The 15,809-nt window shown below is 49.9% G+C and overlaps 7 protein-coding genes across 7 annotated transcripts; 5 read left to right on the plus strand and 2 right to left on the minus strand.

The window, feature by feature from the left end:
* Positions 1-460: 460 nt before the first annotated feature.
* htz1 (histone H2AZ) lies at positions 461-1,195 on the minus strand (the record flags this gene model as incomplete). Its single annotated transcript, XM_057180973.1, has 3 exons — positions 461-711; positions 775-844; positions 1,097-1,195. 3 exons carry the CDS (start codon positions 1,193-1,195, stop codon positions 461-463), a joined length of 420 nt encoding a protein of 139 aa, XP_057046323.1.
* An 800-nt stretch (positions 1,196-1,995) lies between these two features.
* N7518_000046 (PHO88 family protein) lies at positions 1,996-2,698 on the plus strand (the record flags this gene model as incomplete). Its single annotated transcript, XM_057180974.1, has 3 exons — positions 1,996-2,012; positions 2,085-2,245; positions 2,305-2,698. The coding sequence occupies 3 exons, from the start codon at positions 1,996-1,998 to the stop codon at positions 2,688-2,690; spliced, it is 564 nt and encodes a 187-aa protein (XP_057046324.1). The 3' UTR covers positions 2,691-2,698.
* Positions 2,699-3,640: 942 nt separating this feature from the next.
* N7518_000047 (uncharacterized protein) lies at positions 3,641-3,859 on the minus strand (the record flags this gene model as incomplete). Its single annotated transcript, XM_057180975.1, has 1 exon — positions 3,641-3,859. The coding sequence occupies one exon, from the start codon at positions 3,857-3,859 to the stop codon at positions 3,641-3,643; it is 219 nt and encodes a 72-aa protein (XP_057046325.1).
* Positions 3,860-4,048: 189 nt separating this feature from the next.
* On the plus strand, positions 4,049-5,306 carry gpdA (glyceraldehyde 3-phosphate dehydrogenase GpdA; the record flags this gene model as incomplete). The annotated part of the gene is made up of 5 exons (XM_057180976.1): positions 4,049-4,096; positions 4,152-4,165; positions 4,241-4,304; positions 4,364-5,051; positions 5,107-5,306. The coding sequence occupies 5 exons, from the start codon at positions 4,049-4,051 to the stop codon at positions 5,304-5,306; spliced, it is 1,014 nt and encodes a 337-aa protein (XP_057046326.1).
* Positions 5,307-6,502: 1,196 nt separating this feature from the next.
* On the plus strand, positions 6,503-9,549 carry hdaA (histone deacetylase hdaA; the record flags this gene model as incomplete). The annotated part of the gene is made up of 15 exons (XM_057180977.1): positions 6,503-7,112; positions 7,172-7,460; positions 7,517-7,530; positions 7,587-7,725; positions 7,780-7,892; positions 7,943-8,070; positions 8,124-8,331; positions 8,382-8,493; positions 8,544-8,591; positions 8,641-8,704; positions 8,755-8,847; positions 8,905-8,990; positions 9,047-9,126; positions 9,182-9,288; positions 9,352-9,549. The coding sequence occupies 15 exons, from the start codon at positions 6,503-6,505 to the stop codon at positions 9,547-9,549; spliced, it is 2,289 nt and encodes a 762-aa protein (XP_057046327.1).
* Positions 9,550-10,640: 1,091 nt separating this feature from the next.
* Positions 10,641-11,114, plus strand: N7518_000050 (putative BYS1 domain protein; the record flags this gene model as incomplete). The annotated part of the gene is made up of 1 exon (XM_057180978.1): positions 10,641-11,114. One exon carries the CDS (start codon positions 10,641-10,643, stop codon positions 11,112-11,114), a length of 474 nt encoding a protein of 157 aa, XP_057046328.1.
* A 499-nt stretch (positions 11,115-11,613) lies between these two features.
* N7518_000051 (uncharacterized protein) lies at positions 11,614-15,215 on the plus strand (the record flags this gene model as incomplete). Its single annotated transcript, XM_057180979.1, has 2 exons — positions 11,614-12,051; positions 12,132-15,215. The coding sequence occupies 2 exons, from the start codon at positions 11,614-11,616 to the stop codon at positions 15,213-15,215; spliced, it is 3,522 nt and encodes a 1,173-aa protein (XP_057046329.1).
* Between the last annotated feature and the right edge of the window lie 594 nt (positions 15,216-15,809).

A 15,809-nucleotide genomic window follows, 5' to 3' on the forward strand; every position in this document is an offset into this window, starting at 1 on the left:
GTCCCTGTCGATCCCCCGTGGAGCCAACAAAGTTCGTGACTTTATATGCAAGGTCAAGTGTCTATCAATATTTGACCCCTCAGGAATGTGATAATCGGTCCGATCACGGAAGCATTATCCCGGGATTCGACTGCGTGAAAGTCTACAATACATAATCCTACAATTACTATAATTAGTGAAAGGTGAAGCACAGCGAATCAGTAAAATTCCCACTACCAGGATATCCCCATTTTCCCATTACAGCGCCCTATGAACTCGAATGAAAAAAAAGCAGGTTTGAAAGCAAAGACCAGGGAATATCAGAAAAAATACATCAAAGTAGAGCGCCATGAAAAACAAAGACGAGAGGACTGAAAAAAAGGGCGGCCGGGATTGGTCGGAGGGTTGGGAGTCGAGGTGTTGAGGTCTCGACTACTCCCGCTGCCAGCCCATTTTTTCCCGGAACTTTTCAGAGGTTGATTTAGAGCTCGATCTTGCCACCCTTCTTCTTTTGCTCGACCTTCAGGAGCAGTGCACGGTTGATGCGGGGAAGGACACCACCGAAGGCGATGGTTGCGCGGATGAGGGTGTCCAGTTCTTCATCACCACGGATGGCAAGCTGGAGGTGGCGAGGAGTGATACGCTTGACTTTGAGATCCTTGGCGGCATTACCGGCCAGTTCGAGAACTTCGGCAGTCAGGTACTCAAGAACAGCGGTCACGTAGACGGCGGCTAGGTGGGAAAATGTATTAGCGACAGGTCACGTCGGAGATCCGTTCAAGCGACATAGCATACCCTTAGCACCGACACGCATCTTGTTTTGGGTGTTGTTCTTCAAGAAACGCTTAACACGGCCACATGGGAACTGGAGAGTGAAAATGGATTAGTAGCCGCGTCATTTGAAACCGTTGGCGATTCGAGGAAAATATGGTCGGAAGAGAGGGCATGCGACGGCATGTATATCGAAAGAAACTACCCCTTATCGAACAGCAACGAGGGACCGAGTCGACGCGTCTTCGAGGCAGTTTCATCGAGTAACTCATCGCCCGTATCGCTTTACCACTCTCAGATGAAATGATTCCTAGCCAAGTAATAGACAAGCCATGATCCCACTAACCTGCAGACCAGCCTTTGCGCTGTGAGACTTTTGGGCTTTCCCCGCAGCATCACCCTTTCCACCCTTTCCACCGATAGACTTTCCCTTTCCACCAGCCATTGCGAAATAAATGTGCGAAGACGGTCGCAGAGGTAGGTACAGCAGATAGAAACAGAAATCGAGACGATCTGGCAATGGTGGGGATGTGGAGGGGATTCAGAGTGCGGAAAATACGCGCGTTGTTGATGGATGGAGAAGTCAGAATGTGCCAGGCGCCGACTGTGCCAAAAAGACACTTGGCGCTAGTCCCAAAAGGGAACCGTTCTTTCTCAGCATTCGGTTTCTTGCCTGTATAGATGGCCCTCTGTGGAGCCATTTGAATGGTCTAGAAATCAGTTGCTGTGAGGGTCATCACTTGTTTTCTCTTTCTCAAAAATAGACAGAAGCCATAGTTAGTTTTGGTATTCGAGGAGATCATGACGGAAGCCAAGTGTGGCCTTGAGCCGTCCGATTGCAATGGAGGTCTCCGGCATCTATGGCCGTATTCGCATATGAAACTCCTGTAGTTGTCATAATCCACACCATTGTGCAACTCTAAGCCAAAATAGAAGTTCACTGGTGTGGTGGTGCTGATGTTTTGCAAATAAGCTGGTCTGGTTTGAAGCTGGACCATCACAGCTACCAGCTACCGGCAGTGGGAGAGGTCACATGACATATTAGCCTTATGTATCAGGCTACAAGATAAAATGCCTCAGGCCATCAGATGGCGATAGCGGATAGATCGCGTCGGGATAACTGTTCTTCCGACTCCCTGACCTTCCAGAAATGCCAGGTGGCCCGCGGCTTTCAATTTTGTTCGCGTTGTCTCCCCCATACTCAACGATTTCCCCGTATCGAAAAGTGTCCAAGTGTCCGGCAAAATGGTGTCTCCTCAAATGTATGCTTGATCGACAATTGTTCGATTTAAATCGAACATCTATCCTTGCCAAAACTGACCATGGTCGCACAGTACCAACCTCGCCATCATCTTGGTGATGATGCAGCTGTCCAAGAAGGTTCCCTTTGAGGACCCTCAAGTCTTGATGCTGGTGCGCGCATGCTATATCCTGTCTAATCTTCTCATCCTGGCTGTCCACCTGTACACCCACCTGAAGATCAACCAAAAGAAGGGTATGTCGATCGATCGCGTGCCCCATGACCAAAAACCAAAACTAACGCGATACCCCCAGACATGACAACCCTCAAGTACGTTGAGCCCCCCACGATGGGTAGCACCGAGGAGCCGAAGCCCGTGACGACCACCAACATGGACTACGACAAGGCTCAGCTGCGCCAGCTGATCCGCAGCCAGCTGATGGGTGTCGGCATGATGGGCGTGATGCACCTGTACTTCCAGTACACCAACCCCCTCCTCATCCAGTCGATCATCCCCCTCAAGGGCGCTTTCGAGTCCAACCTGGCCAAGATCTACGTCTTCGGCAAGCCCGCTACTGGTGATCTCGCCCGTCCCTTCAAGGCCGCCGGTGGCTTCATGTCCCAGGGCGGACCCAAGAGCGATAAGGCCTCCATCGAGGCGGCCGAGAAGAACTGGCGCGGTGGTGTCAAGGAGGAATAAATACAAACGCTGGGTTGCTCTAGGCCATCAATTGATTTCCCCTAGCTATGGGTATTCGATGGCCGATTTGAATGATAGCACACTGTTCATTTCTCCCCATTGTATCATAATCCATAATTCATCCTTTTTTCAAGTCCAGACCCTCCTTTTCTGGGTCGGGCCTGGACTATATCTTTAATCCTTCTTGAATCCTGTGGTCATGCCATCCCCCAGATTGTACGATCTAGATCCTGTACAAAAGGACGCTCAGTCGTGGCACCTATCTGGACATTGCGCCACTGGTGTATCGGCTCCGCATCCTACGTCGATATGGGCTGATGAGGTCTGGGCTCCCACAGCTACCACCTAGGCATGAGGGATTACCAGTGAGGTATCCCAGGTTGTAGGATCTCATTTTGTGATTGGTGCTGTTGAGGCATTTGATCATCATCCAATGATTAGAATAGTTATTGGGTACCCCAGTAGTCATACCCCTCCAAGCTCAAATGAAATAATTCCAATCAACAAATAAAAAACCATGAGAGTCTCGTGGCCCCATGTGAGATACCGGTGACTCCTTTCAGGGCGGAGGGAGCCACCAAGTTATATCACCATACTCGATCCGTCCACCGCAGTGGTTTAAGCGGCACGGTTGGCCCGCCAAAGTGGAGGAATCGAGCGTTTCCGTTCGAAAGAAGATAATAATAATGATATATTTAATTCTACGGGTTTAACTGGACAATTCCTTCTATATGTTGTAGACCTATGTTGTATCACTTACATTCCTGCCCCTCATCGACCCCTCCAAACCACATCGTCATAGCTTCCTTAGTCAACCTCGGGAACGCCTACAGATATTTGTACCTAAGATTATCGTGCTCATCTCCGTATACCCGAATATAGGCACCGAATAGGCAAAAGATTCAAGAGAAAGCTCCGAAGTGTAGTGAGAACCCGAAGAGCAGTTGGGTCTAGCGGGCTCCTATTGGTAGACGGGAGCTACCGAGGGGCAGATGAGGACCCCAATATCGTGGCTCTTCCTGCTTTCCCCGGTGTATGAAACCGGAAATGGGTTGCTGGGCGGATGTGCCAGCGGCAACATTCGGGAAATCTAGCTCGGTCTGATCTGACGGGCTGTGTGGGAGTGAAAGGGTTGATTCGGTGAGACCGGGGGGGCGTGATCTGTCCATTGCGTCAGTCATCCATTCATTAATCCTCCCCCTCCCCCAGATATTTTTTCCTCTTCTTCTTTTCTCTCTCCATCCCACTTCTTCCCCTTTCTTCAATTACTTCACTATTACAGTACGTCCATACCTTCTCTATCCTTCCTCGTCTGTCCTTCCTCTACCTGAGCTAACAGCTTCTAGTAAACCGCAATCATGGTTGTCAAAGTCGGTATCAACGGTTTCGGTCGTATTGGCCGCATTGTAAGTCCTTCTCTGGATCATCACAGTTCAGTTTCAGTTACTAACAGCATCACAGGTCTTCCGCAATGCGTAAGTTACAACCCGCAGGAAGAGAGAGAGAGAACAAAATGACCCGAGAACCATCCTAACCCATCCTCAATATAGTCTCCTCAACCCAGACGTCGAGGTTGTCGCTGTCAACGATCCCTTCATTGAGACTCACTACGCTGTATGTTTCTGGCCAACCCAACCGAGTGTATACCCGATATTAACCTCCCGTCGGAATAGGCCTACATGCTCAAGTATGACTCCACCCACGGTCAGTTCAACGGCACCATCGAGTACGTTGATGACGGTCTCATTGTCAACGGCCACAAGGTTGCCTTCTTCGCCGAGCGTGACCCCTCTGCCATCCCCTGGGGTAAGGCCGGTGCCGACTACATTGTCGAGTCCACCGGTGTCTTCACCACTCAGGAGAAGGCCAGTGCCCACTTGAAGGGTGGTGCCAAGAAGGTCGTCATCTCCGCTCCCTCCGCCGATGCCCCCATGTTCGTCATGGGTGTCAACAACAAGTCTTACACCAAGGATATCAACGTCCTCTCCAACGCCTCTTGCACCACCAACTGCTTGGCTCCTCTTGCCAAGGTTATCAACGATAACTTCGGCATCGTCGAGGGTCTCATGACCACCGTCCACTCCTACACCGCCACCCAGAAGACCGTCGATGCTCCTTCCAACAAGGACTGGCGTGGTGGCCGTACCGCGGCCCAGAACATTATCCCCTCCTCCACCGGTGCCGCCAAGGCTGTCGGTAAGGTTATCCCCGAGCTCAACGGCAAGCTCACCGGTATGGCCATGCGTGTCCCCACCGCCAACGTCTCCGTTGTCGACCTCACCTGTCGCCTTGAGAAGGGTGCTACCTACGATGAGATCAAGGCCACCATCAAGGCCGCTTCCGAGAGTGGCGAGCTCAAGGGTGAGTTATCTTTTTTTCGATCACGTCTACAACCCATATTGACAAACTATTTTAGGTATCCTCGGCTACACTGAGGACCAGGTTGTCTCCACCGATCTTAACGGTGACTCGCGCTCCTCCATCTTCGATGCCGCCGCCGGTATCGCCCTTAACCCCCACTTCGTCAAGCTTGTCTCCTGGTACGACAACGAGTGGGGTTACTCTCGCCGTGTTGTTGACCTCATCTCCTACATTGCCGGTGTGGATTCCCAGTAGGAATCAGGACCCCGTCATGGGGTCAAGAGTGTTCTTTAAGGTGCTGAGCTCCTTGTTCCACAGCCTACGGATATGGGTGCATGAGGACTCCGCCTGGTAGAAAAAAACAAGATGATAACGTCATTTAATGAAACCAACCATTTCCAATTCATTTTTCTCCAATCTGCTATAGGGCTGTACGATCGTAATCCTTTTGGTTGGAGTGACTTTGCCTCCATATACAATCAATCTAATCCGGAGGCACTTTCACATTTGCCAAAATTAAGCTTTTGCATGTTGTTGACCATTGGAAGTATGCTGCATGTCTTATCTACCTGCACATGTACCTATGTACATACATGTAGCTGGGTACATCACATGTTATATATGGAAAAGTCGTTTTGTAGCATTATGCCTTCCACCAAATTCCATAGTAAGAGAAGATATCCAAGAAAATTTATACAAAAGACATCATCTTCAATGTATCATAGCTGGATCACTTCTAGCTAACCTTAGAACTATGTAAATACCTAGTTCATCAAGTATAGAGGCCGCTTATACGGCCGACTGTTCTTATCCATGTACCTTGGAAGGTTGTTGATAACGATAAGTCAGCACATACTAAATGCTCACCGCCAATTATAATGTATCACGCCAATCCATTCCTAGCGGCGGTCAATTTGGCGGTGACTTCATGAATGTCTGGCAATAAGAAAGACTGGCCCAAAAGGGATCCAATGATCCATTCCCTTGTCTCTTTGTCACTCAGTGGACTTGGATTCTGTTCTTCATTTTTACCCACTACATGAAGGCCTAAAATTGAATCTCTCTTAGAAATTATTCATTTGAAGATCACTCTTGCTTCATTATACTGTGGGTGCATTGCAGCGTCAGTCGAATATACGGCAGGAGACGTTGGTATACCACCGTATGCTTGCTCAAATCACACCTTCAGACATCCCTATAATATTTGGTGAAACAAAATCTTTGTTCAACAAGTGGAACATTTGACCGATTGATATATTTCACATTCTGCTGTGCAAAGCGCATTCGACAGCGTGGACCAGGAACATCAACCGAATCACTATTACTTTGATATTGAGCTCCAAGATTGCCAACACAAGCTCAACACCTCTATTGTGGTAGTGCTTGGTAATGAGCTAATAATAGCCAAGCTTGAATTATATCAAGAGCTTCCCGCGGCTTCCCCTCTCATGATGGACGAAGAGGAGGATACAGTTATGGGTGATTCCCATACCACCTCCACCTTGACTGCAAACCGATTCCATCTTCCCACGCATCTCAGCAATCACCCGACTCCCAATCTTCCTCCTTCTTCCATTCACCAAGCGATTCCTGCATCCTTATCACCTGGCTCCGAGCAATCTCAACCTCCGGTGACCATCGCCTCCACCGGAATGGCCCCTCCTGAACATTTGACCAAGATCGGTGAGGGTGATATTTTCACCGTCGAACAGTTGTCAAAACGTGATAGCCTAGTTGAGCCCGACTCTGACTGGTCTGACGACGAGGTCATGGCTAAGGCGGGTCTTCCACTGGCGTCGCTTGCCTCAGGACTTTGTTATGATCCTCGCATGCGTTACCACTGCGAGGTTTGTCCACAGAGCGACGTTCATCCAGAGGATCCCAGACGCATCTACTACATCTACAAGGAGCTATGTCGCGCCGGTCTTGTTGACGACCCAGAATCGAGTCGGCCTTTGGCACCCAAAACCTTGCAACGGATCCAGGCTCGCAATGCAACCGAGGAGGAAATTACCCTCGTCCATGATGAAGCGCACTACGCATTTGTTCGAAGCACAACAGGTATGTCTTGCTACTACCGGAAAAGCTGGCTTGGATAGATTCACTGACTCGATCAATAGATATGGCCAACGATGAACTTATTCAGCTCGAAAAGGAACGTGACTCCATTTACTTTAATAATCTGACCTTCGCTTCGGCCATTTTGTCTACTGGAGGCGCAATCGAGACGTGCTTAGCCGTCGCCCAACGTCAGGTGAAAAATGCTATAGCCGTCATTCGCCCACCCGGTCATCATGCCGAGCATGATTCTGCGATGGGATTCTGTCTATTCAACAATGTGTCTGTTGCAGCACGCGTTTGCCAAAATAGACTAGGAGACGCTTGCCGGAAGATCATGATTCTTGACTGGTCAGTAGTACCCCACATCACCGTTTGGTCACTGCAGAAATACTAACTTGTGCTAGGGACGTTCACCATGGTATGCTTAGACCCATAGTATGACAGTTGAAAACAATCCAAGCTTACATATCTTAGGCAACGGCATCCAGCAAGCATTTTACGAGGACCCTAATGTTCTTTACATTTCCATGCATGTCTACCAAGACGGTCGCTTCTACCCTGGAGGCCCTGCTGGAGACTCGGATCAATGTGGCTCAGGCGCCGGAGTCGGAAAGTGAGTTTTCCCTCAAGCATATGAATGAAATGACTAAAGTCTCACGCTTCTAAGAAATGTCAATATTCCATGGCCCGACCAGGGTATGGGCGATGGCGATTACATGTTCGCCTTCCAGGAAGTGGTGATGCCCATTGCCCAAGAATTCGATCCCGACATGGTGATTGGTGAGCATACCCCCTCTTTTTATCTAGTATAGAGTTATTGACCATGACAGTCGCTGCTGGGTTTGATGCTGCCGCTGGCGATGTACTGGGTGCCTGCTTTGTCTCGCCAGCTTGTTATGCCCAAATGATCCACATGCTCATGACTTTGGCCAATGGAAAGGTCGCTGTTTGCTTGGAGGTATGTCAATTGCCTCTCCAAATTGTTGCTTGCTTGATCTGACGTTGAAACAGGGTGGATACAACTTCAAGTCTATCTCCAAGTCGGCTCTGGCTGTGACCAAGACCCTTATGGGGGAACCCCCGGACCGTTTGTTGAGCAGTTCTCCGACAGACTCTGCGGTCGCAACAGTCCGCCGGGTGAGGAGCATCCAATCCCAGTATTGGAGTCGCCTGTACCCCAAGACATCTGCTCACCCGGTCTACGCGAATCGTCTTCACGGTAAGAATTATAGACTATCTCTTGCTCAACAGAGCTGATAAGCCCTCTAGATATCCTCCGTGTTCACCAGTCGAACCAGCTGTATGAAACCTGCAAGCTCACCCCGCTCCACATTTATCGCACCGCCATTTCCAAGTCCTTTGACAAACAAGTTCTGGCAAGGTAAGTTGCACCGAACCTTGATATCCTAACCTGGACTCACCATCTGGCAGCACAAACTATCACGAACGTGTGCCGCTTGTTGTCATCTTCCACGATCCGTAAGTGTTCCGATAATCAACCGCCAAAGCTATAACTGACAGTACCTAGCCCTGAGATTGTGGGACAGGCTCATCCCGTGACCAATAAGTTGGAAGCGCACAATGTGTGGCTGGTACGTCACCCAAGATGGTTGACTGAGATTGTCCGCTAACATAACAAAAGGCCGATTCGCTCTCGGATTATGTGAAATGGATCGTGGGCAAGGGCTACGCGGTGATCGATGTTAACATTCCCAAGTTCATAACTCGGAAGGAGGTAAGTCAAGCTATGTACCCCTTTATACGGGCAATCAACTAATTTGGATGGGTTTAGACTGCCGGTAAATACCAGGTGGACGACGAGGACCGCCCGTCTGCCACCGAAGAGCTTGCCGGATACTTGTGGGACAACTACATCGAGTGAGCGATGACCAGCGAAGGACATTGATTAATATTGAGCTGACAAGTTATCAAAGTGCGAACCAGGCAACCGAAATTTTCCTGCTCGGCGTCGGCAACGCTTTCATTGGCGTGTCGAACTTGCTAATCAACAGGGGTATGTTTAGGCCAATCGGATATCCGGCTATGCAGCTTTGCTAATAACCAAGCAGAAAACCTTTACAAGCGTGTCAACGGCGTGATCTCCTTCGTGTCTGTAGACCCCGTCCGCGCGGTCGCATCCCAGACGCAGACGTGGCTCTCGAAGTGGTACCGCGAGGTAAGCCACCCACAATATATTTGTCAATGATATACATTACTCACGCTATTATTTTCATTTTAGAACTCCCTTGTGTTTGTTTCAGACTCCCATGGTATTTGGACTAGCCTGGACCGACGGCCTTCCAAGCGCTACGGACAGCTGGTTCATTCCCCGAAAACGGACCTGAACGAGATGCTTGACGAGCATAAGGAGGAAGTGTTCAAGTGGATATCCGATCGTGCTGACCGGGCAGAGGAGGACTCAGACGAAGATTCGTGATTGCTTTTACTGGTTCCTGATCGATTCGGCGAGTGTGAACCGTAGAATTTCCAAGGCTGTACATGGTGTTATGCGGTCTGTTATCGAAGAACTCTCTTTTCATACCCTAGTAATGACATGAAATTATCTTGCCAGTCCTGTTACTATATTTGCTTATCATTTCTCAACGAGGGAATTCCCCCGCAGATAAAAATAGGTTAGGGGAAAACATTTCTCTCTTTGATATTTGTCGCCTCTAATACTTTCTCGTCCACCGCCACCAGAGAAGACGTCAGGTGTGAAGTCCCCGGGCCCCTCTGCAGCAGTGATATCAGCACGGCTTTGGAGTTTTGAGACATTTGGGACTTCACTGTGACACATCACCAACCATGGCTCTAGAGCTTAGTAGTCTCCAAGAAAGAGAGGCGAGTATGAGCTGATTTCCGCTCGATTTAGACATACATATCGTATAATTACTTTCTCAGTATGGCGTTGATCTGCGTGCTGTCCCTGGATGTATGTACCAATGTCTCACTTTTTACCCCAGAAATCCAGGCGTGACACAATTCGTTCCGTAGTTATGCCAGAAAGCCCTTGGTTTTTCTAGCTCTCCACACTTGGCATGCAAAGGCAGAAAAGATCATGCTAATCTCATAATTGTTGCTCTTGCCTATGCAATGTATACATCCAATGATCGGGTCGGAGCGCTCGGAGACATCGTATTCTTTTCGCTACACCCATGGACCCTTTTCTCTCTCGCATCTCCACTGACATCAATGTTGGAAAACTGTTGGCCGTGTGATGCGGGGATTTGGTAAGATCATACGAAAGGACGGATGGCCTGACCACTGCCCAAGTGGTTAAGGCTTCAATAGGTTGATTTGGGATAAGGTGTCTTGGATTTGGTGAGTAACCGTCATTCTTTCCATTAGCAATCCTTTTAGAATCTAGTTTATGCTCGTATCAAAGGAGAACCAGGTATAGGCTGAAAATTGATGCTCAATCCATCAGCGAAACTATATAAGGGGCTTCGAATCCTACCTGAGAGAGATATTCTCATCACTTCGAACAGACTTCATTACTTGACCTCAAGCCAACTAAATCCTACCAATATGCACTTTTCCACTGCCGTTATTGCCTCCGTTGCCGCCATGGCACCGCTTGCTAGCGCCGTTGGCAACGCTATCGTGACCAACCACTGCCAATTCCCAGTCTACCTGTGGTCCGTTGGTGGCAGTGTTGGTCCCAAGCAAACCATCCCGGCGGGTGGCAGCTACACCGAAGCTCTGCACCACGACAGTGCCTCCGGTGGCATCTCGCTAAAGATCACCACCGTTGACAACGGTCTATACAACGGCAGCCCTCAGACCAACTTTGCCTACACCCTGGACCCAGGCACGGTTTGGTACGACCTGTCAGATGTCTTCGGTGACCCATTCTCCGGCAAGTCGATTGTCGTGCGGCCCACAGACACAACTTGCTCGAACATCTGCTGGGCGCAGGGTGTCAACCCCGGTGGCAGCCAAACAAAGAACTGCAACTCCGACACTAGTGTCAACCTGGACCTCTGTGCAGCCAACTGCTAAGCGCCCGGATCCATACATATGTGATAGCTCGATATAATGGTGGGGACCGTGTCCACTAGCCCCTGTGTTTTGACCTGCGGAGCTGCGGGGAAAGGTAGAGCCTCGACGTGGAGCCACCCAGGACCCTGCGATGTATGTAGCTATCTGTTAATGGGAATAATGTTATATTTTTAAGTCTAATCCTGGTCGGATACGAGTCTGCCTTGTTTGGAAAAACGCCATCGGTAGATGAGAGCGCGTATTAGGGCTACGAGGGCCTATCACCGCCTCGAGCAGCTGGGCAGTATTTCCACCAGGCCCGGCTGGATCAACATCGCTTGTCTCCCAGTCGACTTTACAACATCCATCACCCCGGGGCCCCTCCATTTGGTTTATAATCCCATTCAATACATATCGAAGCATATATTAACGCGTCTCATTCTTAGACCCTCTGGAATTCCTAGGTGCATTGACCTTATCAGTCACGTCATTGGCCTCTCCCTCTCCCCTCGGCAACTGAATGCCTCCAAGGTCCTCTGCAGCAAACCTGTGTCACAAAGGTCTCATTCGCAGCTCAACCCGCCCTTGTCCCGATTTGTTGTCACGTATTACTGTGACCAGTATTCGTTCAGCGCGGCCCGTACCTTTACAGATTCTTTCTTCCGTCCTTTGGACCCGCCGTTCATTCTCCCATTCAACCCCAAACTTCACCGCCACACCCCCGACCATGGCTCAAATCGAGCGTATTACAGAGAACTTGGAGAGACCAGAGCTTGATGATCGTTCTTATCGGGTCATCCGTTTGCCAAACAAGCTAGAGGCCCTCCTAGTTCATGACCCGGACACCGATAAGGCCAGTGCTGCCGTGAATGTCAATGTTGGCAACTTCTCTGATGAAGATGATATGCCAGGAATGGCTCATGCCGTAGAGCATTTGTTGTTTATGGGCACAAAAAAGGTAAATTAACAACCTACAACCTAAAATCTACCACTGCCACCATATTCCTAGCCAGGGTTAACCAGATCCCTGTTGTTTAGTACCCGAAGGAAAATGCATACAACCAGTACCTGGCGTCCCACTCTGGTTCGTCCAATGCCTACACAGCCGCCACTGAAACGAACTACTTCTTCGAAGTGTCCGCCACAGGTGACTCCAGTGCCCCGAAATCCAGTGGAGACAGCACCCCTGCCGAGACGAATGATAACAATGGCGTGTCAAATGGGAGTGCCTTAGATGGGAAGTCGCCCCTCTATGGCGCATTGGATCGGTTTGCCCAGTTCTTTGTTGCCCCGCTTTTCCTAGAGTCAACCCTAGACCGGGAGTTGCAGGCGGTGGATTCGGAAAATAAAAAGAACCTTCAAAGTGACCTGTGGCGTTTGATGCAACTGAACAAGTCGCTTTCAAACCCTAAACATCCCTACAGCCACTTCTCGACTGGTAATCTGCAGACCCTGAAAGAAGATCCACAGAAACGTGGTCTGGAAGTCCGCAGTGAGTTCATCCGCTTCTACGAGAAGCACTACTCGGCCAACCGGGCGAAGTTGGTTGTCCTAGGACGAGAATCTCTGGACACCCTGGAGGAGTGGGTCTCCGAGCTCTTTTCCGATGTCAAGAACAAGAACCTGGCTAAGAATCGCTGGGACGGTGTTCAGCCATTCACTGAGAAGGACATGTGCACCCAGGTGTTTGTCAAGCCGGTTATGGATACTCGATCCATGGATATGTATTTCCCCTTCCTTGACGAGGAGGAGATGCATGAAACCCAGCCTAGCCGTTATATCAGCCATCTGATTGGCCATGAGGGCCCGGGCAGTGTTCTTTCTTACCTCAAGACCAAGGGGTGGGCCAATGGTTTGTCTGCAGGCGCCATGCCTGTCTGCGCTGGGTCTGCATTTTTCACTATCTCGGTGCGCTTGACCCCCGAAGGTCTAAAGAAATACCAGGAAGTCGCAAACGTCGTCTTCGAGTATATCGCCATGATCAAGCAACGCGAGCCCGAGCAGTGGATCTTCGACGAGATGAAGAACCTTGCCGAGGTCAATTTCCGGTTCAAGCAGAAGACCCCGGCTAGTCGCTTCACCAGCCGGTTGAGCAGCGTTATGCAAAAGTCACTGCCTAACGAATGGCTTCTGAGCGGGTCTTTGTTGCGACGATTTGACTCTGACCTGATCAAGAAGGCGCTGAGCTATCTGCGGGCTGACAACTTCCGCCTGATAGTTGTGTCCCAGGAGTTCCCGGGTACATGGGATCAGAAGGAGAAGTGGTATGGTACCGAATACAAGGTCGAGAAGATTCCACAGGAGTTCTTGGGTGGTCTTCAAAAGGCTCTAGAGTCGACTGAGGCTACCCGTACTTCCAACGTGCACATGCCTCACAAGAACGAATTTGTACCGACCAGACTCTCGGTAGAAAAGAAGGAGGTTGCCGAGCCAGCTATCAACCCTAAGCTGATTCGCCATGACGACCGGGTGCGCCTGTGGTTCAAGAAGGATGACCGTTTCTGGGTGCCCAAGGCCAGTGTCGAGATAACGCTCCGCAATTCATTGGTGTGGGCCACGCCTGGCAATCTCATCAAAACAAAGCTGTACAGCGAGTTGGTTCGGGATTCGCTAGATGAATACTCCTACGACGCCGAGCTTGCTGGCTTGGATTACAATCTATCGGCGAACATTTTGGGATTGGACATTTCCGTGAGCGGATATAACGACAAGATGTCCGTTCTGTTGGACAAAGTACTCAATACTATGCATGGGCTAGTTGTCAACCAGGATCGGTTCGATATTATCAAAGAGCGCTTGGCGCGGGCATTCCGCAATGCTGAGTACCAGCAGCCTTACTACCAGGTCGGGGATTATACTCGCTATCTTCTTGCCGAGCGCAGCTGGATCAATGAGCAGTATCTTGAAGAGCTGGAGCATGTTGAGTCCCATGATGTTGTCAACTTCTTCCCTCAACTGCTTGAGCAGACCCACATCGAAGTGCTGGCCCACGGAAACCTGTACAAGGAGGATGCTCTGCGTATGACCGACTCTATTGAGAAGATTTTGGGAGGCCGCCCTCTGCCTCCATCGCAGTGGTACTTGCGCCGCAACATGATCTTGCCGCCCGGTGCCAACTATGTCTACCCCCGGTCGCTCAAGGATCCGGCCAACGTCAATCACTGCATTGAGTACTTCCTCTATATCGGGCTCTTCGCCGACGACGTCCTGCGATCGAAGGTCCAGCTGTTCGCGCAGCTGACTGACGAACCTGCATTCGACCAGCTGCGCAGCAAGGAACAGCTCGGATATGTGGTGTGGAGTGGCGCACGCTACAACGCCATCACTATGGGCTACCGGGTCATTATCCAGAGTGAGCGCACGGCACCTTATCTGGAATCGCGCATTGAGAATTTCCTCCGCGAGTTCGGTTCCATCCTCGAGAATATGCCCGAAGAAGAATTCGAGGGTTACAAGCGCAGCGTCGTGAACAAGCGCCTGGAGAAACTCAAGAACCTAGGCTCTGAGACTGGCCGGTATTGGTCGCATATCGGATCTGAGCGCTTTGATTTCCTTCAGCATGAGACCGACGCAGCCAATGTGCGCTCCTTAACCAAGGCGGATCTCGTTGCATTCTACCAGCAATACATCGACCCCTCTTCGGCCACACGCGCCAAGCTCGCCATCCACATGAACGCCCAGGCAGGCGCGCAGGTTGAGGAGCCCAAACCAGCTGAGCAGAGAACGCGCCTTATCGAAGTAGCCACCGAACACCTCGAAGCCGCAGACTTCATCGTGGATTCTGCCCGCTTCACTACGGCATTCGATTCGGTTGACGCGACAGCGGCGGACAAATCCCAGGTTATCTTTGCTGTGAAGAATTTCCTGACCGAGACCGGCCTGTCGCAGCAGAAGTTTGAGCCTGTCCTTGAGACGCTGGACGAGAAACTCAGTGCTCAGTTAAAGGAGCTGGGTCTTGGCTCTAGCAGTGACATCCAGGGTGCGGCTAATGGCAATGGCGAGGCCCAAAAGCCTGTCATTATCACCGATGTCTCAACCTTCAAGGCAAGCTTGCCTGTTAGCGCTGGCCCTGTTCCTGCGATGGATTTGAGCGTGTATGAGGATTTTGATGCCAAGCTATGAATGGTATACATGGAGTAGGTTTGGTGTTGGTCTGGGTTGCATGTATCCGAGAGTTGGGGTGTTTGTCAATTGAAGGCTATAGTGAAGGATAATAATCAAACAAACTACGTTCAGACGAGTATCATAGTATCCGGCTCTTGTAAGGTTGACAAGTGACCCTAACTACCTCGCTCGGGTGTACAACATAGGGTTTCCGTCAAATGTACTGTTTGCTAGGGCTTCACATATAAAAGGTACATACAGTCAGTCATCGGTTTCTCAACCGCAAGGTCCAAGTTGAGTTAAATTAATTCGACATTGCTATTCTGTCTATATGTTGGGTGACCGGAAGGCGGTCACCCATGTGGGTCCAGATCACTAGATAGCTCCGCTCCCTCTTCCTCTCTCTCTCTCTCGTCGTCCATTAGATCTTAGCGAATCCACACTAGTTGTTTTCCCTTTTCAGGCACAACGTAGTTAGATACGCCATTACTATATATAAAGCTATATAGTATAGTAGCATACTCTCTGAATTACATCAAGTAACTAAATGATGCTATAACTAGTTATTGTTACTAAGTTGTATACTCGATGTTCCACGGTTGAACTTGGGAA

Source organism: Penicillium psychrosexuale, assembly GCF_028828465.1.
Source record: "Penicillium psychrosexuale strain IBT 29551 chromosome Unknown utg000001l, whole genome shotgun sequence".
In the NCBI taxonomy this organism is placed as follows: domain Eukaryota; kingdom Fungi; phylum Ascomycota; class Eurotiomycetes; order Eurotiales; family Aspergillaceae; genus Penicillium; species Penicillium psychrosexuale.